This window comes from Zalophus californianus, chromosome 14 (assembly GCF_009762305.2).
Source record: "Zalophus californianus isolate mZalCal1 chromosome 14, mZalCal1.pri.v2, whole genome shotgun sequence".
Taxonomy (NCBI): Eukaryota; Metazoa; Chordata; class Mammalia; order Carnivora; family Otariidae; genus Zalophus; species Zalophus californianus.
In genome coordinates this window covers 57793203-57817597 of record NC_045608.1, presented here as the reverse complement: position 1 = coordinate 57817597, position 24395 = coordinate 57793203, and the positions used below count along the sequence as shown (strand labels likewise).

Genomic DNA, 24395 nt, shown 5'->3' with positions numbered 1-24395 from the left:
GGCATTCCTATACACCAACAACAAGACAGAAGAGAGACAAATTAAGGAGTCGATCCCATTGACAATTGCACCCAAAACCATAAGATACCTAGGAATAAATCTAACAAAAGAGGCAAAGAATCTGTACTCCGAAAACTATAAAATACTCATGAAAGAAATTGAGGAAGACACAAAGAAATGGAAAAACGGTCCATGTTCATGGATTGGAAGAACAAATATTGTGAAGGTGTCAATGCTACCTAGAGCAATCTACACATTCAATGCAATCCCCACCAAAATACCATCGATTGAACTTTTTTCAAAGAAATGGAGCAAATAATCCTAAAATTTGTATGGAGTCAGAAAAGACCCCAAATAGCCAGAGGAATGTTGAAAAAGAAAAGCTGGCGGCATCACAATTCCGGACTTCAAGCTCTATTACAAAGCTGTCATCATCAAGACAGTGTGGTATTGGCACAAAAACAGACACAGAGATCAATGGAACAGAATAGAGAGCCCAGAAATGGACCCTCAACTCTATGGTCAACTCATCTTCAACAAAGCAGGAAAGAATGTCCAATGGAAAAACAGTCTCTTCAACAAATGGTGTTGGGAAAATTGGATAACCACATCCAGAAGAATGAAACTGGACTATTTCCTTACACCACAAACAAAAACAGACTCAAAATGGTTGAAAGACCTAAACGTGAGACAGGAGTCCATCAACATCCTAAAGGAGAACACAGGCAGCAACTTCCTCGACCTCAGCCACAGCAACTTCTTCTTAGAAACATCGCCAAAGGCAAGGGAAGCAAGGGCAAAAATGAACTATTGGGACTTCATCAAGATAAAAAGCTTTTGCACAGCAAAAGAAACAGTCCACAAAACCAAAAGACAACCGACAGAATGGGAGAAGATATTTGCTAATGACATATCAGATAAAGGGCTAGTATCCAAAATCTATAAATAACTTGTTAAACTCAACACTCAAAGAACAAATGATCCAATTAAGAAATGGGCAGAAGATATGAACAGACATTTTTCCAAAGAAGACATCCCAACGGCCAACAGGCACATGAGAAAGTGCTCAACATCGCTTGGCATCAGGGAAATCCAAATCAAAACCTCAATGAGATATCACCTCACACCAGTCAGAATGGCTAAAATAACAAGTCAGGAAATGAGAGATTTGGCGGGGATGTGGAGGAAGGGTAACCCTCGTACACTGTTGGTGGGAATGCAAGCTGCTGCAGCCACTCTCGAAAACAGTATGGAGGTTCTTCAAAAAGTTGAAAATAGAGCTACCATATGATCTAGCAATTGCACTACTGGCTATTTACTTCAAAGACACAAACGTAGGGATCTGAAGGGGTACATGCAGCACCCCGATGTTTATAGCAGCAATGTCCACAACAGCCAAACTGTGGAAAGAGCCCAGATGTCCATCGACAGATGAATGGATAAAGAAGATGTGGTATATAGATACAATGGAATATTATGCAGCCATCAAAAAGAATGAGATCTTGCCATTGGCAACGACGTGGATGGAACTGGAGGGTTTTATGCTGAGCAAAATAAGTCAATCAGAGAAAGACATGTATCATATGACCTCACTGAAAGGAGGAATTCTTAATCTCAGGAAACAAACTGAGGGTGGCTGGAGTGGTGAGGGGTAGGAGGGAGGGGGTGGCTGGGTGATAGACATTGGGGAGAGTATATGCTATGGTGATTGTTGTGAAGTGTGCAAGACTGTTGAATCACAGATCTGTACCTCTGAAGCAAATAATACATTATGTGTTAAAAAAAAAAAAAGAAGAAGAAGATAATGGGAGGGGACGAATGGAGGGGGGAATCGGAGTGGGAGACATACCATGAGAGAGTATGGACTCTGAAAAACAAACTGAGGGTTCTAGAGGGGAGGGGGGTGGGGGGATGGGTTAGCCTGGTGATGGGTATTAAAGAGGGCACGTTCTGCATGGAGCACTGGGTATTATATGCAAACAATGAATCATGGAACACTACATCAAGAACTAATGATGTAATGTATGGTGATTAACATAACATAATAAAATAATAAAAATATATACACACTGAATGCAAATGAAAATAAAACAAATCACAATATGTACAATGCATTGAAAGCAGTAATGAGAAGGAGGATTATAGCACTACATGCTGATGGTAAAAGAGGAATGGTTTTTAAAATTCCTATCTTAAGATACTGGAAAAAGAACAAAATAAATCCAAAGCAACAGGAAGGAAGGAAATAAGGGCAAAAATCAGTTAAATTGAAAATAGGAAAAACAGATAAAATCAATGAAACAAAAAGCTGGTCTCTGGACAATAATAAATAAAACTGATAAATGATAAACCTAGCAAAACTGACTAGAAGAGAAGGTACAAATCAGTGGAGAATTCTATCAAATATTTAAAGAAGAATTCACACCAATTTTATAGTTTCTTTTGGAAAACAGAAAAGGAGAGAATACTTTTTTTATATTTATTATTTATTTATTTATTTTTAAAGATTTTATTTATTTATTCGACATAGAGAGCACAGAATCAGGGGGAGTGACAGGCAGAGGGGCAAGGAGAAGCAGACTCCCTGCTAAGCAGGGAGCCTGATGTGGGGCTCAATCCCAGGACCCCAGGATCATGACCTGAGCCGAAGGCAGACGCTTAATGACTGAGCCACCCCGCTGCCTGGAGAGATTACTTCTTAACTCATTTTATAAGGCTAGTAGTATGAGACTCTGCCAGTAAAAAAAAAAGGAAAGAAAACCACAGCCCAATTCCTTTCATGAACTTTGATGTAAAAATTCCAAACTAATAGAAAATCAAATTAGAAATGTATAAAAGCATTGACAAGATTTATTACAAATATGCAAGGCAGGTTCATATTCAAATATCAATAAGATCCACCATGTCAATAGCTAAAACTTCAAGAAAACTCATAAGATCATATTAATTGAAGCACAAAAAATATCAAAAATCTAGTGTGCAATCATAACAAAAACCCTTATAAAATGAGGAATAGAAGGGAACCTCCTCAACTTTATAAAAAGCATCTACAAAAATTCTACAGCTAACATTATATTTGATGATAGACTGAATTTCTCATACAAAATCAGGAATACAGTAAGGTGTCCTCTCTAACCACTCCTATTTACATAGCACTATAATCCCTAACCAGCACCATGAGGCAGAAAAAAAGAAATAAAAAAAATACACATTGGAAAGAAGGTAATAAAACTGTCCCTAGCTGCAAATTATATGATTGTCATTGTCCCAAGGAATCGACAGCAAAACTCTGAGAACTAACAAGCAAGTTCAGCAAGGTTGCAGGAATTCAGACAAACACACAAAATTCAATCACATTTCAACCACAAACATGAAACAAACATGAAAACCAAAATTTTAAAACACAATACCATTTACAAGTGCTCCAAAGAAAATTAAATACTTAGATATAAGTGTGAGAAAACATGTACAAGATCTGTATCCTGAAAATTACAAAATTCTGATGAAAGAAATCAAAGACCTAAATAAATGGACATACCATATTCATGGACTGGACGATACAACAAAGTAAAGATATCAATTCTTCCCCAAACTGATCTACAGTTTTAGTGTAATACCAGCAAGTTTTTTTTTATAGACATTGACAATCTTATTCTAAAATTATTATGGAAAGCCACAGGAGTAGAAGTGTTAAAATAATTCTGAAAAAGAATAATGTGGGAGAAATCACTCTAGCCAATATTAAGGCTTACAGTATAGCTAGAGTAATCAAGACAGTTGGCAAAAGGAAAAACACATAGATGGATGGATTAGAAAAGAGAACTCCAAAAGAGACACATGTAAATATGTCCAAATGATTTCTGCCAAAGGTATAAAAATTTCAACAAATGGTGCTGGAGCACTTGAATATCAGCAGGCAAAAAAAAAAAAAGAAGAAGAAGCTCAACCTAAACTTCATACATCATGCAAAAATTAACTCAAAATGCATCACGGGCTTAATACAGAATGTGAAAATATAAAACTTTAAAAAAAAATAGGAGAGGGGTACCTGGGTGGCTCAGCCGTTAAGCATCTGCCTTTGGTTCAGGTCATGATCCCAGGGTCCTGGGATCGAACCCCGCATTGGGCTCCCTGCTCAGCGGGAAGCCTGCTTCTCCCTCTCCCACTCCCCCTGCTTGTGTTCCCGCTCTCACTGTCTCTCTCCCTCTGTCAAATAAATAAATAAAATCTTTAAAAAAAAATAGGAGAAAACTTAAGTTAGAGTTCCTAGACTTGACAATAAAAGCATGATCCATAAAAGAAAAAATTGATACACTGGACCTAGTTAAATCAAAAACTTTTGCTCTATGAAAGACCTTAGGTAAGCTAAAGATCAGGAAAAGTATTTGCAAATTACATATCCAACAAAGGATTTGTATATAGAACATAAAAAGGACTGTTAAAACTCAACAACAACAACAACAACAACAAAAACATTCCAACAAAAATGAACAAAAAGGACGAACAGACATTTCACTGAAGAAGATATAGATGGCAAATAAGCATATGAAATAATGTCCAAAACAACTGGTCATCAATGGTCACTAGAGTAATACAAATTAAAACCACAATTAGTTAACACTAAATACCTCTAAGAATGGCTAAAATTAAAAATAATTATAACTAATACTGGCAAGAATGCAGGAGGTCTAGATCTCTCTTGCATTGCTGGTGGGAATGATAAATGATAAACCACTTTTGAAAATAGTTTTTCAATGGTTTTTGAAAATAGTTCAGCAGCTTCTTACAAAACTAAATATGCATTATGACACAATGTCCCAAAGAAATGAACATGTTATGCTCACACTAAAACCTATATATGATTGTTCATAGCTTCATTTGTAGCAATCAAAAACTAGAAAGAAGGGGCACCTGACTGGCTCAGTGGGTGGAACATGAGACTCTTGATCTTGGGGTTGTATAATCAAGCCTCACGCTAAGTGTAGAGACTACTTAAAAGAATAAAAAAAATTAAAAAACTGGAAAGAAGCCAAATATCCTTCAACAGATGAATGGTTAAACTGTGGTACATCCACCCATGGAAAAGACTTAGCAATAAAAGGAACAAACTTTGATACATGCAACAATTTGGATGGATCTAAAAGGAATTATAGTGAGTGGAGAAAAAAGCCAATTGCAAAAGATAACATACTGTATGATTCCATTTATTATAGCATTCTTAAAAGGACAAAATTATGGAGATGGAGAGTGGATTAATGGTTGCTAAGGATTAGGGAAGGGGTAGGAAGGAAAGTTAGCTGTGTCTATAAAAAGACAACATGAGTAATTTTTTTAACAAAACCATTTTGTGGGGTGCCTGCGTGGCTCAGTCGTTAAGCGTCTGCCTTTGGCTCAGGTCATGATCCCATAGTCCTGGGATTGAGCCCCACATCAGGTTCTCTGCTCCGTGGGAAGCCTGCTTCTCCCTCTCCCACTCCCCCTGCTTGTGTTCCCTCTCTCGCTTTGTCTCTCTCTGTCAAATAAATAAATAAAATCTTAAAAAAAAAATTTGTGTTTTTACTCTGGTGATGGTACACATATCTACATGTGATAAAATTGCATAGAACTATATATATACACAAGTGAGTATATATGAAATCTATACAAGGTTGATGGGTCCTATCAATGTCAATTTCCTGGTTGAAATATTGTGTTATAGTTAATAAAAACACTACCATTGGTGAATATCCGGGAGAGGGGACATGGGCTCTCTCTCTGTATTATTTCTTACCACTATAGGTGAATCCACAATTACCTCAAAATAAAAAGGTTTAAAAAAAAAAATGGATCACCTTGGAGGACCTAGGTGGCTCAGTCAGTTGAGTGGCCGACTCTTGATTTTGGCTCAGATCATGATTTCAGGGTCCCAGGATCGAGCCCAAGTCAGGCTTCATGCTCAGCGGGGAGCCTGCCTGAGGATTCTCTCTTTCTCTTTCCCCCTCCTTTGCTCCTCCCTCCCTGCTCTCGTGCACATGTGCGCTCTCTCTCTCTCTCTCTCTAAAATAAATAAATCTTCAAAAAAAAGTATCATCTTGCTATTCTATTTTTGTTTTGGTGAGTCCTAAACTAGAATAAAATAAATGTCCATGAGTACATTATTATTATTATTATTGATAAAAATAAGTGACAAAATGAATACTGAAATCTGTTAATAAATAAATAGAGCAGAAGGGACAGCTCATCCTTAAACAAGAATTCCGATTAGTAAATGCAAAACAAATAGGGGAAACATAAAGTAACTACTATTAGAACATCACAGTAATAGTTGTTGCAGTGAAGTCCCTTTGATGAGTGCTTATGACAGTGAGTAAAAGTTTCAGAAAAAAACAGTGGATTTCAATAATCCCCATGAACCTAATTAATTAATTAACCAATTTATTAATTACAGAGAACAATGCAACTTTTCAGGGGAGAAACCAGGTACACTCTACATCAACTATATTATCATAATTAAAACCACCATATCAACATCATACAGCCCCTGATATAATATCATAATGCAATATAATCACGAGAAAATATGAAAAAAAAAACTGAAAGAAATACTACAAAAATATCTGACCAGTATTCTTCAAAAGTGACAGGTCATGGAAAGCAAAGAAAAACTAATATACTGCCACAAATAGGAGACTAAGGAAACATGAAAACTGAATATAAAATGTGATACTGGAACAGAAAAAAAAATTAGTAGGAAAGCTGAGTAAATCTGAATAAACTGTAGTTAATTAATACTATTGTACCAATATTAATGTTTGATCATTGCAATACGTTATTCAAGATGTTAACTACAGCAAGCTAGGTGAAAGGTATCAGAACCCATCATAGCTTTTTTTAAAGAGCTTTATTGAATATAAGTTATATGTAACAAGGTTAACCCATTTAGAGTGTACAATTCAATGGCTTTTCCTATATTTTCAGAGTTCTGCAACTATCACCATAATCTAATTTTATTTTATTTTATATATTTTTTAAAGATTTTTTATTTATTTGACAGGGAGACAGAGAGAGCGAGAGAGAGCACAAGCAGGGGGAACAGCAGAGGGAGAGGGAGAAGCAGGCTCCCTGCTGAGCAGGGAGCACAATGCAGGGCTTGATCCGGATCATGACCCGAGCAGAAGGCAGATGCGTAACCATCTGAGCCACCCAGGCGCCCCCATAATCTAATTTTAGAACATTTTCATCCTTCCCAAAAGAAACCTTGTATTCATTAGCAGCCACTTCACTTCCCATTTCTCATTCCTCCAATACTGTACTATTACAGCAACTTTTCTGTAAGCCTAAAATTATTTCAAAATAATACAAAAAAGTAATGATCATATTACACTGAATTAAAATTTAAATATATAAAAACATATATAAAAATATATACAAAATTATGACACATTACAAATGGCACATAATCAAGAGAGGAAAATAAAGTTACTGAGTTCTAAAGTCCTTGAACTGTTTAGAATAGGGCTAAAAGTATCAATTAATACTAGACTGTGATTAGTCAAGAATGCATATTACAAATCCCCAGGTGACCACAGGTTCATTTAAACAGGAAAATGAGGGGTGCTTAGGTGGCTCATACAGATGAGCATCTGCCTTCAGCTTGGGTCATGATCTCAGGGTCCTGGGATTGAGCCCTGTGGGGGGGCTCCCTGCTCAGCGGGGAGTCTGTTTCTATCTCCCCCCATCCCTCCCCCATGCTCACGCACCCACATGTGCTCTCTCTCTCAAATAAATATTTTAAAAAATAAAATAATTAAAAAAAAAAAAACAGGAAAATTAGTGCATTGAGCACAACTAGTGACCACAGGATCAAATACGTAAGGCAAAAATTGACAAAACTACAAAGTGAAATGCGTAAGTTTCCAATCATGATGTGACCTTCTTTTACCTTAACAACCACTTTTAAAGCCCCCACCTTCAAATACAGTCACACTCTGAGGAACTGGGGGTTAGCATTTCAATATGAATTTGGTGGGGTCACAATTTCGCCCACAGCACATAATGCATAAAGATGTAATTGGTAAAAATAACAACTCAAAGATTGGGGAACACAGCTGTACAGAGACAGAATTTTTATACACAACTGAAACTAAGTTCGTATGAATTCAAATTAAACTGTTATAAATTTAGGGTGTTAACTGTATTCCCAGGGTAACCATTAAGAAAATAATTAAAAATTTTACCAAAAAAAAGAAACAAGTACCCAATCAAAATGGTGCGTACACACACACACACACAAAATCAAACAAAAAAAAGATAGCACTATTGGAGTAACCAGAAAACTAAAAAAAAAAGCCTTTTTCATATATATATCTTTTATATATATTTCATATATCTTTTATATATATAAAACATAAATACATACATAACAGCAAAATGGTACTGTGATAAGAAATTACTTTAAATATATATGGGTTATGTTCACCAGTGAAAGAGATTAGGAAAATGGATTTTTTTTTTAAACCCACATCTTAATATATGTTGCTTGTTAGAGACTCAATTTGAATTAAAAGACACAAAGATTGAAAGCTAAAATATGGAAAAAGGTATTTCATGCAAATATCACTTAAATAGTAACCAAAAGGGAGCTGGTTAATTATACTAATATCAGACAAAATAGATTTCAAAACAAAAAATGTTACAAGACAAAGAGATGTCATGTATTGATAAAAGGGTCAGTTCTTCAAGAATGTATTAAAATTATAAAAATAAACCCACCAAACAACAAAGTCCCCAAAACTATGAAGAAAGCACTGACACAAGTGAAGAGGAATATAGTTCAATAATAGTTGGAGACTTCAATAACCAACTATCAATAACAAATAGAACATCTAGATGCAAGATCATCAATAAAAAAAGGGGGGACTCGAACAACACTGTAAGCCAACTAGACTTAAAAGACATATATAGAACACTCCATCAAACAACAGCTGAATCAACATTCTTCTCAAGTGCACATGGAATTTTCTCCAGGATAAATCATATATAAGCTTACAAAACAACTCTCAATATATTTAAAGAGACTGAAAGCATGCAAAGTATCTTTTCCACTGCAATGGACTAAAATTCAAAATCATTAAGGGAAAGAAAAGTGGAAAATTCATAAATACATGGAAATCAAACAACACACTCTTAAACAAATGAATCAAAGGAAAAAAATCAAGGAAAATTAGAAAGTACTTTAAGATGAATGAAACATAACATATCAAAATCTATGGGGTACAGCAAAAGCAGTACTCATAGGGATATTTATGGCATAAATGCCTACATTAGAAAACCAGAGAAATTTCAAGTCAGTAACTTTACACCTTAAGGACTAGAAACTAAAACCCAAACCTTGCAAAAGGAAGAAAATAATAAAGAGCAAAGATAAGTGAAATAGACAATAGAAAGAAAATAGAGAATCTATAAAACCAAAAGTTGGTTCTTTGAAAAGATCAACAAAATTTAAAAATCTTTAGCTTAGATGGATAAATGAAAGATGATGTAAATAAAATCAGAAATTAAAGTAGGGACATTACTACTAACTATACACAAATAAAAAGGATTGTAAGAGAATAGTACAAAAATGATACGTCTTAGACATTGGATAACCTATATGAAATAAACATTCCTAAAAACACAAAAATTACCAACACTGACTCAAGAACAAATGGAAAAATCTAAATAGATCTATAACACATAAGGAGATTTAAACAGTAATCAAAAACTGCCCTGCAAAGACAATCTAAGAACCAGATAGCTTCATGGATGAATTCTACCAATTTATTTTTCCACCAAATATTTAAAGAAGAATTAACACCAATCCTTCTCAAACTCTTCCAAAGAACCTAAGAAAAGGGAATACTCCCTAGCTCATCCTATGAGGCCAGTAATGCCTGATATCTAACCCAAAGAAACTGAGAAAATAAAACTATACACCAAGATCCCTCATGAATAGATTCAAAAATCCTCAAAAAAAATGCCAACAAACTAAATCCAAAAATGTATTAAAAGGGATTATAAAATATGACCAATTGGTATTTATCCCAAAAATACAAGGATGGTTTAATATAAGAAAATCAATCAATACACATTTGACAAACCAACAAAAATATGTGATCATATCAACTGACACAGAAAAAGCTTTTGAAAAAATCCCCAACACTCAAACTGGGAATAAAAGGAAACTTCTTTAACATGGGAAAGGGAATTTATGAAAAACTAACAGCTGACACCCTATCTCATTGATAAAAAACTGAAAGCTTTCCAGCTAAGTTCAAGAACAAGACAAGGATGCCTGCTTCTACCACTCCATTCAACAATGTGCTGGAACTTCAAGCCAGAAGAAAAACAAATAAGAGCATCCAAACTGGAAAAGAAGTAGAACCATCTTTGCAGATGACATGATACTATATATAGAAAATCCACGGAGAATCCACAAAAAAACTATTAGAGCTGATAAACAAATGTAACAAATTTTCAGGGTACAAGATTAACATACAAAAATCTTCTGTATTTCTATACACCGGCAACGAACAATCTGAAAAGAATATTAAGAAAACAATTCTAATTACAAGAACATCAAAAAAAAAATTCTTGGAAATAAATTTATCCAAAAATGTGAAAGACTTGTACATTGAAACATTGCTAAAAGAAATTAAAGAAGACCTAAATACTGAAAGATATTTCATGTTCATGGACCAGAACACTTAAATATGGCAATATTCCCCAAAGTGATCTACAGATTTAATGTAATCCTATCAAAATCCCAACTGCTTTTTTTTCAGAGGCAGAAAAGCTGATCTTATAATTCATATGGAATTGCAAGGGACCAGAACAGCTCAATCTCCAAAAGGAAAAACAAAGTTGGAAGTCTTGTATTTCATGCTAATAAGATACACTACACTAATCAAAACAGTGTGGTATTGGCATTAGAATAGACATACAGATCAATGAAAAATACTGAGAGTCCAGAAATAAACCCAAATACTTCTGGTCAATCAATTTTTGACAATGGTGCCAAGACCATTAAATGGGAAGAAAACAGTCTCTTCAACAAACAGTGCTGGGACAAATGGATTTCCACACGGCAAAAAAAAAAAAAAAAATGAAGTTGAATCCCTCATCATATACAGAAATTAAATCAAAATGGACCAAAGACCCAAATATAAGAGCTAAAACCATAAGACTCATAGAAGAAAACATAGGGTTAAATCTTCATGACTTTTGATATTGCAGTAGTTTCTTAGATATGACACCAAAAGCACAATGACAAGAGGAAAATAGAGAATTTAGACTTCATCAATAGTGAAATCTTTTGTGCTTCAAAGGACACAATCAAGAAAGTGAAAAACCAATCACACAATGGGAGACATTATTGGCAAATCATATATATGTTATTGGTATATAGTATCTAGAATACCTAAAGAACTATTACAACGACGAAAAAACAACCCAATTAAAATATGGGCAAAGGATTTGAATAGACATTTCCCCAAAGAAGATATACAAGTGGCCATTAAACGCATGCTTAATATCATTAGCCACTAGGGAAATATAAACCAAACCACAAATAAGATAACAAGGATGGCTATCACCAAAAAATGGATTATAATTATCGCTGGTGAGAATGTGGAGACAACTGAAATCCTCATATATTGTTCGTAGGAATGGGAAGTAGTTCAGCTATTGTGAAAAACAGTTTGGCAATTCCTTAAAACGCTCTACACAGAATTACCATAAGATCTCACAATTCTGCTACAGGGTATATATATCCAAAATAACTGAAACAGGTGTTCAGACAAAAACTTGCACATGAATATTCAAATCAGCACTAGTTACAATCACTAAAAGGTGGAAACCCAAATGTCCATCAACAAATGAATGGATAAAGAAAATGTGGTGTTATCCATACAATAAGATATTTTTCAGCCAACCCTGAAAATATTATACTAAGTGAAAGAAGGCAGATAGAAGAGGCCATGTACTATATGATTCCAATTACATGAAATACTGAGAGTCAGCAAATGGGTACAGACCAAAACAGATTAGCTGTTGTCAGGGATTGAGAGGAAAGGGAGAATGGGGAGCAACCGCTTAATGAGTAGTTTCATTTGGGGTGAAAATGTTCTGGAACTAGATGGTTATGCAACACTGTGAGTACACTATCATTAGTGTTTAGTTTTATGTTAGAGGTATTCTATCGCATTATGGTATAACACACAATGATTCCACTTATATGAGGTACTAGAAAAGTAACATTCACAGATGGAGAAAGGAGAATGGTGATTATCAGGAGCTGATGGAGGGGGAATGGAGAATTTTAATAGGCACTGAGTTTTAGTTTTGCAAGATGAAAAGAATTCTGGAGACTGGTTGAACAACAATGTGAATGCATTTAACATTACTGACCTGTACACTTAAAAAATGGTTAAGATCATAAATTATATGTTTATATGTATTTTACCATAATTTAAAAAATAAACTAAAAATTCACAAAGATATTTCATGAATACTAGAAGTATTTCTCATGAAACAAAATTCCTTAACAAAAATATTAGCAAATTAAAATCAGCAACATATTAAAAACAAAAACAAAACCTACCATATCCAAGTGGTGTTAAGCTAGGAATGCAAGGTAAATTAAACATTCAAAAACCAATCAATATAATTTACTACATTAACAGAGAAAAAAAGCAAATCATATTATCAGTATAATAAAGAAAAGTCATTTGACAAAGTTCTACTCCTATTTATGATTTAAGAAAAACAACTCTCAGCAAACTAGGAACAAAAATAAATTTCCTCGACCTGATAAAGAACATCTACAAAAAACCTACAGCTTACATTGTACTTGATGGTGAAAAACTTAATTTCAGAAACAAGAAGGCAAAGACATCCACTTTCGTTCAACATTGTAGCGGAGGTCCTAGCCAATGCAAAAGGGCAAGAAAAAGAAAGTATCTGCAATTGGAAAGGAAAAAATAAAATTGTACTTATTTGTAGATGACATGATCATCACTGTATATTGAAAACTCAGAGTATTCTGCCAAAAAAACTATTATAACAAGTGAATTTAAAAAGTGTGACATCAAGCTAATATTTAAAAAAAATTCTGTTTTACCATATGAGAAATGAAATAAAATTTAAAAATGTATAATAAAAATTTTAAATCATGCCATTTACAATAGTATCAAAAACATAAAATACTTAAGAATAACATGTGCATATTTTATAACTTGTACCATGAAAACTACAATTCACTACAGAAAAAAATTTAAGATAATCTAAATAAATGGAGAAATATGACATATCACCAACCAAAAGACTCAATAATGTGAAGATGTCAATTTTCCTCAAGTTGATCTACAAATTCAATACATCCCAAACAAAATTCTAAGAGGCAACTTTCCTTTAAAAATTAACAAGCTAATTCTAAAATTTATAGTGAAATGCAAAGGACCTCAAAAAGCCAAAACAGTTTTCAAAAAGAGCAAAGCTGTAAGATTTACCTGATTTCAAGACTTACTGTAAAATTACAGTAATCAAGTCAGTTTGGTATTGGCCTAAGGGCAACACAAAGATTAGTGGAATGGAATGAAAAGCCCAGGGAAAGACCATGCAAGGTTTTTGACAATGAGGCAGAGGTAATTCTGCAGAAAGGATAGTCTTTTCTAACAAAGGAAAAAAATCTTTGCTACCTTGGGATAGGCAATATTTTTTAGATAAAACACTAAAGATATGAACCACAAAAGAAAAAAAATGAATTGAAGTTCAACAAAATAATGAATTTTGCTTTACAAAAGAAAACATTAAGATAGTGCTCACTTCAGCAGCATATATACTAAAATTGGAACAATACAGAGACAATTAGCATGGCCCCTGCACAAGGATGACATGCAAATTTGTGAAGCGTTCCCTATTTTTTGGGGGCTGTGAGTTCAAGCCCCATGTTGGGTGTAGAGATTACTTAAAAATAAAAATCTTAAAAAAACAATAAAACATTAGGATAATTAGCAAAGTTGGGGGAAAAACATATATGACAACTTGCATCCAAAATATATAAAGAATACCTCAATAGCAGAAGAGAAAGGGATGGGTCAAAAAAAAAAAAAAGGCAAAAAATTTTAACAGATACTTAAAAGAATGGCCAATGATCCTATTAATCTTAGGAAAACACAAATTAATTCCACAGGGAGATATCACTACACTCATTAGAATGGCTAAAATTTAAAGAAATGACAATACCAAGAGTTAATGAATATGCTCAACGATGGCATTCTCATCAGTTGCTAGTGGGAGTGTGAAATGACACATTAGGAAACAGTTTGGCAGTTTTTTCTGAAGTTAAATATATACTTAACATAGAACTGAGCAATTCTATACCTAAAGTATTTGCAGAAGAAAAATTAAAACATCATATCCATACAAACACTTGTACATGAATATTATAGAGGCTTTATTCATGAAAGGCAAAAACTTGAACAACCCAAAGTTCTGTTCAACAGATGAATAAACAAACTAAAGTACATGCAAACAACGGAATACTAATCAACAATAAAAAATGAACTACTCCTACACACAACAAACTGAAGAAAAAAAAATCTCAAAAACAGTACTCCCTGAAATAAGCCAAATACAAAAGGACAAATATTCTATGATTCCATTTATGTGAAAGATCTAGAATAGTCAGATTCACAGTGACCCAGAGAATGGTGGTTACCAAGGAGGGGAGAGTGAAGAGTTATTTTTAATGGATACAGAGTTTCAATGATGAAAAAGTTCTGGAAATGGACTGTGGAGATGATGTCACAACAATATGAATGTACTTAATACCACTGAACTGTACAGTTAAAAATGGTTAAGATGATAAATTTTGTTATGTATATTTTACCACAGACAAAAAATCATTTTGCTGAGGGCAAAAAGCCAGACAGAAGAGAGTACATACTATATGGCCATTTACATGGCATGTCAGAACATGTAAAACTAAGCAATAATGACAGAAATCACATGAATGGCTGTCTGGGATGGAGAAGAGAGGAAGGAGCTGACTGTAAAATATCTCAAAGAACTTTTTAAAGTGACTTTACATTTGCCAAAACTCACTGAAATATACACTTAAAATGCATACCTATTTTTAAAAATGCATACATACTAGAGTATGTAAATTGCACTTCCGTATATTTTCAAATAAATAAATAAGCTTGAGGAGGGAATGAAATGCAACAGAGTAAAAAATAAAAATCTATAGACTCTTGAGGAATGAGGTTATGTTGTGGTGTACAAAGAAGGTAGTAGCTGGAAGCAAATATGTGGTCTGAGGAGTATTTCTCAAGATGAAAGAGAAATGACTGTATTTAATGCCAACGGGAAACCAGTTATTTGAAACTGAGGACAATAATGGCAACTCAGGACCATTAATAGATGAATTCAAACTAATGGTAATAGCTTTTCAAAGGCATCAAGCATATGTAAGGATATCCATACCATCCATGTGGTAAAAAGCCTTGTGAGAAGATCACCTGCAAGTATGGAGAGTAACAAATGTTTTCCCAGTACAAAAAACACTATTTGAAGGGAAAGAAAACTCTACTTCAGAGACTAGAACAGCCAAAGAATTCTAGTGAAAGTAATTACTGCTTCTCTCAGGTGGCATATCAAATTTGGACTAAGGTATGTACTTGGAAATAGTCATACCCTGTATCCTAGCCCCCAAAACATCATTGTTGTCATCTTTATAACTGTAATTCTAAGGTAACTTTTTAACTTCAGTCTTTTTATAAAAGCCTCTACAAACATTATTTTAAGGCCTCGACATGAAATAAATTTTGAAACACTTCATATAGCTATTTTAAATTAAAAATAAAGAAAGAAGGAAAAGACCTACTATTTCCAAACATGGAATTCAATGACAAAAACTAGTACTATTTTAATCAACTTTTAGGTATGGCTTTTCCTTAAATTTGACTTTTACAATTTATATTAATACATTCCTCTATTGACATCTTCATTTGTTAAGTATTTTCAGATTCCAAAACTGGATGTGTATATTTACAAAAAAATTACTCCAAGAGATATGCTTCATACACATCATTAATAAGATGGAATAATACAACCAAATTGCTATGAACTATTATTCTCAAAATTCAAAATCCGTTATTTTGAATCCTGAAAGCATCAGGAGTTAGCAAAACAACAGATATTCTTGCAACGGACTAGAGTAAAATGAATGTTCACTTCTGTTCAGATCTACAACAAAACCAAAGGTAATTGCTATGACACTGATTACAATGTATCAACCTACATCGACAGCAGAGCTAAGCTTCTACATTTTCCCTTTCCATAGAGGACTGCTGCGAATATATGCACCAAATAATTTGGGAAATTATATAAACAAGAAAATGTAAATTAGAAAGTGGTTTGTTCTGGTCTTTCCTTCTTACTTTTTTTCCACTTTTCTTTTTCAGAGGCCACAGAATACTTTTTTCTAAAAATCTCTGCTTCCATAAGATCAATGATACAATGACATCAAAACACAGTAATTTCTATTTGCAAAAACAGTTTTCTCTCTTATATAATAATACATTTCATATAAGATTTTATCTCACCTGGCCAGTTCTTTAATTAAATTTGCAATGCGTCTTTTGTCTTCGAGACATAAATCCTTCAACGACGCACTCTTTATTCCTCCCCTGGGGAAATTCTAATACAAAACAAAACAAAAAAAATCATTTGGTTAACTTTTGCTAAAAACAATTTTTAAGACTTTTTGAGAGGGCGCCTGGGTGGCTCAGTTGGTTAAGCGACTGCCTTCGGCTCAGGTCATGATCCCGGAGTCCTGGGATGGAGTCCCACATCAGGCTCCTGGCTCAGGGGGGAGCCTGCTTCTCCTTCTGACCTTCTCCCCTCTCATGCTGTTTCTCTCTCTCTCTCTCTCAAATAAATAAATAAAATCTTTAAAAAAAAAAAAGACCTTTTGAGAAATCTCTTAAAATTAGCACAGGAAGTAAAATTTTTCAGATTATCTTTTCTCTGGTGGTACACTTTTTTTTTTTTAAGATTTATTTATTTGAAAGTGAGAGACAAAGATAGTGAGATAGACCATGAGCGGGGAGGACAGGGAGAAGCAGACTCCCGTTAAGCAGGGAGCCTGACGCATGGCTTGATCCCAGGACCCTGGGATCATGACCTGAGCCAAAGGCAGATGCTTAACCTACTGAGCCACCGAGGTGCTCTGGTGGTACACTCTTTACCTGTTTCATTCAAACTTACTATGAATTCAAAACAGGCTAAGGAACTGTCTGTCCAGCAGGGGACATCATAACATTTACATAGAGAAGACCACAATAGGCAGAAATGATCCTGTTTAAATATTAGGGATTATTAAGGAAACAACGTTCCCTTGGTGAATGTCACAAAACACCTCATGGAGGATACTGAGAACTTTTCCTACACTACAGCCCGCAGGCTGCTTAAAAGTACACTAAGGCTGACAGCAGAGACACCAGTTTCCAAGTTCGCAATATATCCTAAACTTCATTCCAATGGGTACTAGACCAAAGAGTAATAATAATAGCTAACACATATCTCATGCTTACTGCATGTCAGGAACATTATAAGTACTTTACACTTACTAATCTGGCCGATTTGCACAACAGTGCTATGAATTAGATATTATTTCTATTTACGGTGAGGGGATATCTTTCCTCAGATTAAAGCAGTTAAAGTAGCAGAACCAGGACTCGAGCACACATCCAGAGTATGTGCTCCCAACCACTGAACTAGCCTATCTCTTGTGCTATAAAAAGTTCTCCTAGTACTTGAATTTCATTAAGAGGAGTCTTTAAAGCAATGAAACTCAGCGAGTCCCAGGGAAACTACAGGTAACATGTAAATGGAAGGAACCCTAGGCATTTGTACAATCACAAAGTAGGTTAGTCCAATTTCTTCAGGTAGCCAAGGACAAAACAAGACCTCTAAAATGAGTCCTGGAAATATTGATAGCCATAGATGGGAAAGATCAGGGAGAAAAAGGAAATGGGGAGAAAGGAGATGGTAAGAAAATAAAATGAGTTTGGTTTTGGATATGGTCAACTTGAGATGCTAGGAAGATAGTCATATGGAAATGTTTAGGAAGGAAGTTGGAAAAATGGGTCTGGCTCTCAAGTCAGAGAAAAATATAAAGATTTAAACTTTAGTCATAGGGTATAATGGATGATATTTAGATTTTTATTATTTTCTTTATACTTCTCTATGTTTTAGATTTTTCCTTAATGTTAAAAAATATTAGTTTTTAAAAATCATCTATGAGTCCAAGATAATAAATTAAAGGACAAAAGAGAATCAGAAGGATATAATATTGTGGGAGAAAAAATGTTTCAAGAAGAGCACAGGGTTAACAGTGCTAATGATCAAAAAAACCTACACAGAATGTGGAAAGCAGTCACTCAATTTGGCAACGGAAAAAGTTGCTGAAAACACACAAGAAGACATCTTAGTGGTGCAGTGAGTAAAAGAACAAACAAGAGAAACCCTTGCACATGGGCAAGAATTTCAACTGCACTGTGTTTGACAGAACGTCCTTGAAAATACAGATGTTGGGGCGCCTGGGTGGCTCAGTTGGTTAAGCGACTGCCTTCGGCTCAGGTCATGATCCTGGAGTCCCGGGATCGAGTCCCACATCGGACTCCCTGCTCAGCAGGGAGTCTGCTTCTCCCTCTGACCCTCCCCCCTCTCGTGCTCTCTATCTCTCATTCTCTCTCTCTCAAATAAATAAATAAAATCTTTAAAAAAAAAGAAAATACAGATGTTTGTCAATTAGAGAATAAACTGTAGCATATTTAGACAATGGAATTCTGTAGGTATTGGTTGTTATGTTACTTATTGATTTTCATCTTCAAACCCACCCTTCCGAGCCCTCCTCTGTGGTGCTGGGTCTCAGACTCTAGGAACCTCATATCTCCTTTGCCAGACGGCTCTCTGTTAAAACCTGCCAATAGGAAGAACTAGAGGGAGACCAAAGGTTGCCTGAAAAAGAAGAAAAGACACAGTCCTTCCTATTTACATCTCATTCCCACTAGTGTCATCCCTGCCAGAGTATGCTGACAAGGATAGCAGATTCCAGATTCCAATTTTCCTGGCCCTGGCAGAACCAGCCTTTAGCATGTCTCTTCGGGGACCGCAGTATCAGTGAGGCTGGCTCCCCATCATCAGAAGTCTATGTTCCAGCTCTAAAGGGCCCCTCCCCCAAGCATCTAAGATTTAATAAATCCAACTTGCTCTGGCTGTTTTCCTAGCCCTAGAGATGGGAGTTGTTTCTTGCCGTTACTACCTACATGATATCTTGGTGTTCTCTGTTTACCTTTTCAGCTCTCTAGCACCAATTTAGCAAGTCTCTATATTAAATATTCTCAGTAAAAAAAAAGTGACTAGACTCTGGCTGAAATATAAGTGAAAATAAATGACATACAATGGGGCGCCTAGGTGGCTCAGTTGGTTAAGTGCCCAACTCAGGTCATGATCTCATGGGTCATGAGATTGAGCCCCACGTTAGGCTCCATGCTCAGCTGGGAGCCTGCTTAAAGATTCTCTCCCTCTGCTCCTCCCCCAACTCTCTCTCTCTCAAATAAATAAATAAATAAAAGAAATGACATATAGCTATATACAATTTAAGTAAATCTCATGAACATATGTTGAGCAAAAAAAGCAAATGATACAATACACATAGTATGAGCTTATTTATGTAAAGTTCCAAATATATTTAACACTGAACATTGTTTAAAAAATAATTATGTATTTAGATTATATTGGACAAGGGTTGGTAAACTACAACTGCAAGCCGAAACTGGCTCACTGCCTATTTTTGTTAAGTAAAGGTTTATTAAAACACAGCCACGTACATTCATTTACACATTGACATATATATGGCTCTTCACACTATAGTAGCAGAGTTGAGTAAGTGAGACAGAGGTCACATGGCTCACAAACATTAAATATTTATTAACTGGTCCTTTACAGAAAAAGTTTGTCTACCCCTAACATTAAGGAAAAAAAAAAAAGAATGATAAACACAAAATTCAGGATAGGGATTACCAAAGCAGATGACAGACTAAGGGAAGGATATACCTCTACAGCCACTTGGTTTACAATGGCATCGTTGCAATTTAAATAGGGAGAAGAATGGTCTTCTCAATAAATAGTGCAGACCAATAGACTGTCAGTATGGAAAAATGAACTAACACCACCATACCCACAATAATTCCTGATGAACAGATTTCACTGTGAGAAGTAAAACAATGTGGCTTCTAAAAGAGAGAGAGAGAACCTGCTGCAAAGAGTGCAGTTGGCTAACAGCCTCACCTAAGTACTGCCATACCTTCAGATCCACTGTGGTGTTCATACCAGTGCCAGTGACTGGAAACAGCAGAGGTACTAGAACTGAGCCATTTGTCTGACATGGCATCCTTAAAGAACAATATTTGTTCTGGGGTTCCCCATTAGCCTGACAGACACTACTTCTGACTGCAAGGCAGTATGAAGTGTGAGGTTTTTCCTAGTCAATTTTTCTTCTTTCTTTTTTCTCTCACAGATGCTAGACCTGCAATAAAATCCTAAGGCTCTCCTTGTCTATTCCTGTTCACTTTATTCTCTATCCTATGTCAGCTTTTCCTCCACTAAATCTCTTCCATTTTTACTTTCATCTTAGTACCTACTTCCCAGAGGACTTGAACTGACATAATTACCATTTTGAAAACCTTAATGAATTAAGGACCTAGCTATTGAATATCATTGGCTACAAAGATCACATACAGAAAAAATATAAGACATTATTTCTCTGAAGAAAAACACAGACAACATCTATCTAGTTTTGAGAAAAAATGCATATGCATACACACACACACACCCCCCACACACATCATTTCTAGTTTTGCAACAAAATAAATACACACATACACAACCTCTACATTCCACTTCTGGGCAAAAAGGAGTAATAGGAACCATGCTTACCCTGCTGCCTAAAACAACCAAAAAACCTGACAAAATATATGAAAAAGCAGTTCTCAAACACTGGACAACAGGCAGCACAGGAAAGTGATCACTGAAAAGAGGGGAACCAAATAAGGTGAGCCATGCAATTATCCTAGCTAAACTGCCTCCGGAGTTTTCAGGGTGCAATCTCCCCAAGTTGAGAAGATAGAACTGGGAGTCCAGGAGAGCCAAACTGTCTAGAATTTGCAGGGCAGAGTCATGGAAAGGATAGAACTTCACAGAAAGAGAGCTCTATAGATCTGCAGAGGGTTCCCTGCACATCAACCACTTAGTACTGATTAGAATTTGTCTATGAGGAAACCCACCAAAAGCCAAGGAAAGAACAAATGAGAATGTGAGAATAATTTCTGTAGCTAATACAGTGTCATCAATAGTCCATGTTCCCACCAGCCAGAGTGGAAAATCTCATAATTCAAGGGGCATCAGGAAGAGTACTCAGAGGGCCACTGCCTATAGAGGGCAAAATTAGCCCTATATTAAAAGCTGCTCTAGTGTCACCTTTAAAAGCTTAAACCCGGCACCTGGGTGGCTCAATTGGTTAACAGACTGCCTTCAGCTCAGGTCATGATTCTGGAGTCCCAGAGTCTAGTCCTGCATCAGGCTCCCTGATCAGCAGGGAGTCGGCTTCTCCCTCTGACCCGCCCCCCTCTCATGCTCTCTCTCTCATTCTCTCTCTCTCAAATAAATAAATAAAAATCTTTGGAAAAAAAAAAAAGCTTAAACCCAAGCTTCAGAAAGATCAAACTACTCCCGGGGTTCCTGGGTGGCTCGGTCGTTAAGTGTCTGCCTTTGGCTCAGGTCATGATCCCGGGGTCCTGGGTTCGAGCCCCACATCAGGCTCCCTGCTCTGTGGGAAGCCTGCTTCTCCCTCTCCCACTCCCCCTGCTTGTGTTCCCCCTCTCACTGTGTCTCTCTCTGTCAAATAAATAAATAAAATCTTAAAAAAAAAAAATCAAACTACTCCCAAATAACTCAACTTAGTCACAGAAAAAAACCTCAAGATTAATTATAAAAACACAATATATCCAGAACTCAAAAAAGGTATGACTCATACCTTTGGCAGAATCCAATAAAAAACAACCAGGCAGGTAAAGAAGCAGAAAAGTACAATACATAAATAGAAAAATTCCTCATTTGAAATCTCTCCATAAATGACTCAGATGATAGAATTATAAACAAGAACATTAAAATAGCCATTTATATTCCATATGTTCAAGAAACTAGAAGACCCAGCATGTTAAGTAGAGACATGAAATATATAAATAAAAACAAAAGACCCAAATTGAACTTGTAGAGATAAAACATTGTCTTATATAAAAAATACACTGAATGAGATTAGTGGCAGATGATGATTAATGAATTGAGACAAAGCAATATAAACCATCTACAGATAAACACAGAAAACAACAACAACAAAAAAAACTGGATAAAAAAATGAAAAAGCTGTGGAGTAACCTCAAGTGGCCTAATATTTGCATAACTGGAGTCCTCGAAAAATATTAATATCTCAACACATAATGGCCAAAAATTTTCTCAATTTTATGAAAACTATAAACTCTCAAATCCAAAAGACTTAACAAACCCCAACCAAAAGACACATTTAGAAAATTAGTTCAAGGCACACTATAATCAAATTGCTTGAAACTAGGAATAAAAGGAAAATCCCAAAAGTAGTTTAAACTCACATACTAAATACAAAAGAATAAAAGTAAGAATGACAGCAGACTTCTCAAAAACAGTGAAACCAAGCAACAGTGCAATGACATCATTAAAGTACTAAAGGAAAAAAAAACTATCAACTCAAAATTCTGTAACCAGTAAAAATGAAAGTGAAACAAAGACTTCTTCAGGCATACAAAAGCCAAAATATCCATTCCCAGTGCACCTGAACTATCATAATGTTAAAGGAAGTACTTTAAGCAGATGGAGCATATCAATAATATCAAATAGAGAACAACAGAAATGGTAACTACACAGGTAAATTTAAAAGCCTTTTGTTGAGGGGCACCTATGTACCGACTCTTGGTTTTGGCTCAGGTCGTGATCTCAGAGTCATGAGATCGAGTCCCACATCAGGCTCCACACTCAGCGCAGAGTCGGCTTAAGATTCTTTCTCCCTCTCCCACTCATGCTCTTTCTCTCTAAAATAAAGAAATCTTTAAAAAAAATAAAACATAAAAATAAAAACCTTCTGTTTAATTATTTGAACCTTTTTAAAACACAATTGAAATAAAAGGAATCCAGATTGGAAAGGGAGATGTAATACTATATTCACAGATGGCATAATCATATATATAAAAAATTGTAAGAAATTCACCAGGGGCGCCTGGGTGGTTCAGTCAGTTAAGCTTCTGCCTTCGGCTCAGGTGATGATCCCAGGGTCTTGGGATTGAGCCCCGCATCAGGCTCCCTGCTCAGCAGGGAGTCTGCTTCTCCCCCTCCTTTCCACTTATGCCCTCTCTCACTATCTCTGTCCCTCTCAAATAAATACATAAAATATTTTTAAAAAGAAAGGAAGGAAGGAAGGAAGAAAGAAAGAAAATTCAAATTAGTAAGTGAATTTAGAAAGGTTCCAGGATACAAAACTAATAGACAAAATCAACTGTATTTCCATACACGAGCAACAAATAACTCAAAAAATTAAGAAAACAATTCCATTAATAATAGCATCAAAAAGTATAAAATACCTAATCTTTAGAAATAAACTGAACAAAAAGAGCACAAGATACATACACCTAAAACTTCAAAACATCGCTGAAAGAAATTGAAGAAGACCTATGTAAATGAAAAGCTATCTCATACACTATATTCAAGGACTGGAAGAACTGATATTATTGAGAGTACTCTCCAAATTTATCTGAAGATTTACTGCAATTGCTATCAAAATTCAGGCTGACCCTTGTACAGAAATTGCCAAGGTGATTCTACAGTCTCTATGGAAATTCAAGGGATGCAGAATAGCCAAAATCTTAAAAAAGAAAATCAAACTTGGAGAACTTAACATTTCCTGATTCCAAAAAATAATTCCAAATGGTAATTAGCTTGGTATTGGCATAAAAATAGAAATGTTAATCAATGGAATAGAATTGAGAGTCCACAAATAAACACTTACATTTACATGGTTAAGGGATTTTCAACAAGGGTGCCAGAACAATCAAAAGGAAAGGAATAGTCTTAACAAATGATGCTGGGACAAGTAGATATCCACATGCAACAGAATGAATTTGGGTCACTACATACAAAAATTAAATCAAAATGGATCAAAGACTAAATGTAATACCTAAAACTATAAAACTCTTAGAAGAAAATATTGGTGTAAATCTTCAAGA

At 35.2% G+C, this 24395-nt stretch overlaps 1 protein-coding gene and 1 non-coding gene across 7 annotated transcripts in view; one reads left to right on the top strand and one right to left on the bottom strand.

Moving 5' to 3' along the window:
• KIAA1328 (KIAA1328 ortholog) overlaps window positions 1-24395 on the bottom strand; it is a 372399-nt gene that overhangs the window by 338679 nt on the left and 9325 nt on the right. For all 6 annotated transcript variants that reach the window (XR_003516907.2, XM_027576100.2, XM_027576101.2 and 3 more), the window contains one exon: window positions 16626-16720. Coding sequence is in view for 5 of the 6 variants with exons in the window: in XM_027576100.2 (XP_027431901.2) it covers window positions 16626-16720 (95 nt within the window). In the remaining variant the exon portion in view is untranslated. The remainder of the gene's footprint in view (window positions 1-16625; window positions 16721-24395) is intronic.
• LOC113913446 lies at window positions 13835-13941 on the top strand. Its single transcript, XR_003517217.1, has one exon. It is a non-coding gene; the product is annotated as a U6 spliceosomal RNA (small nuclear RNA).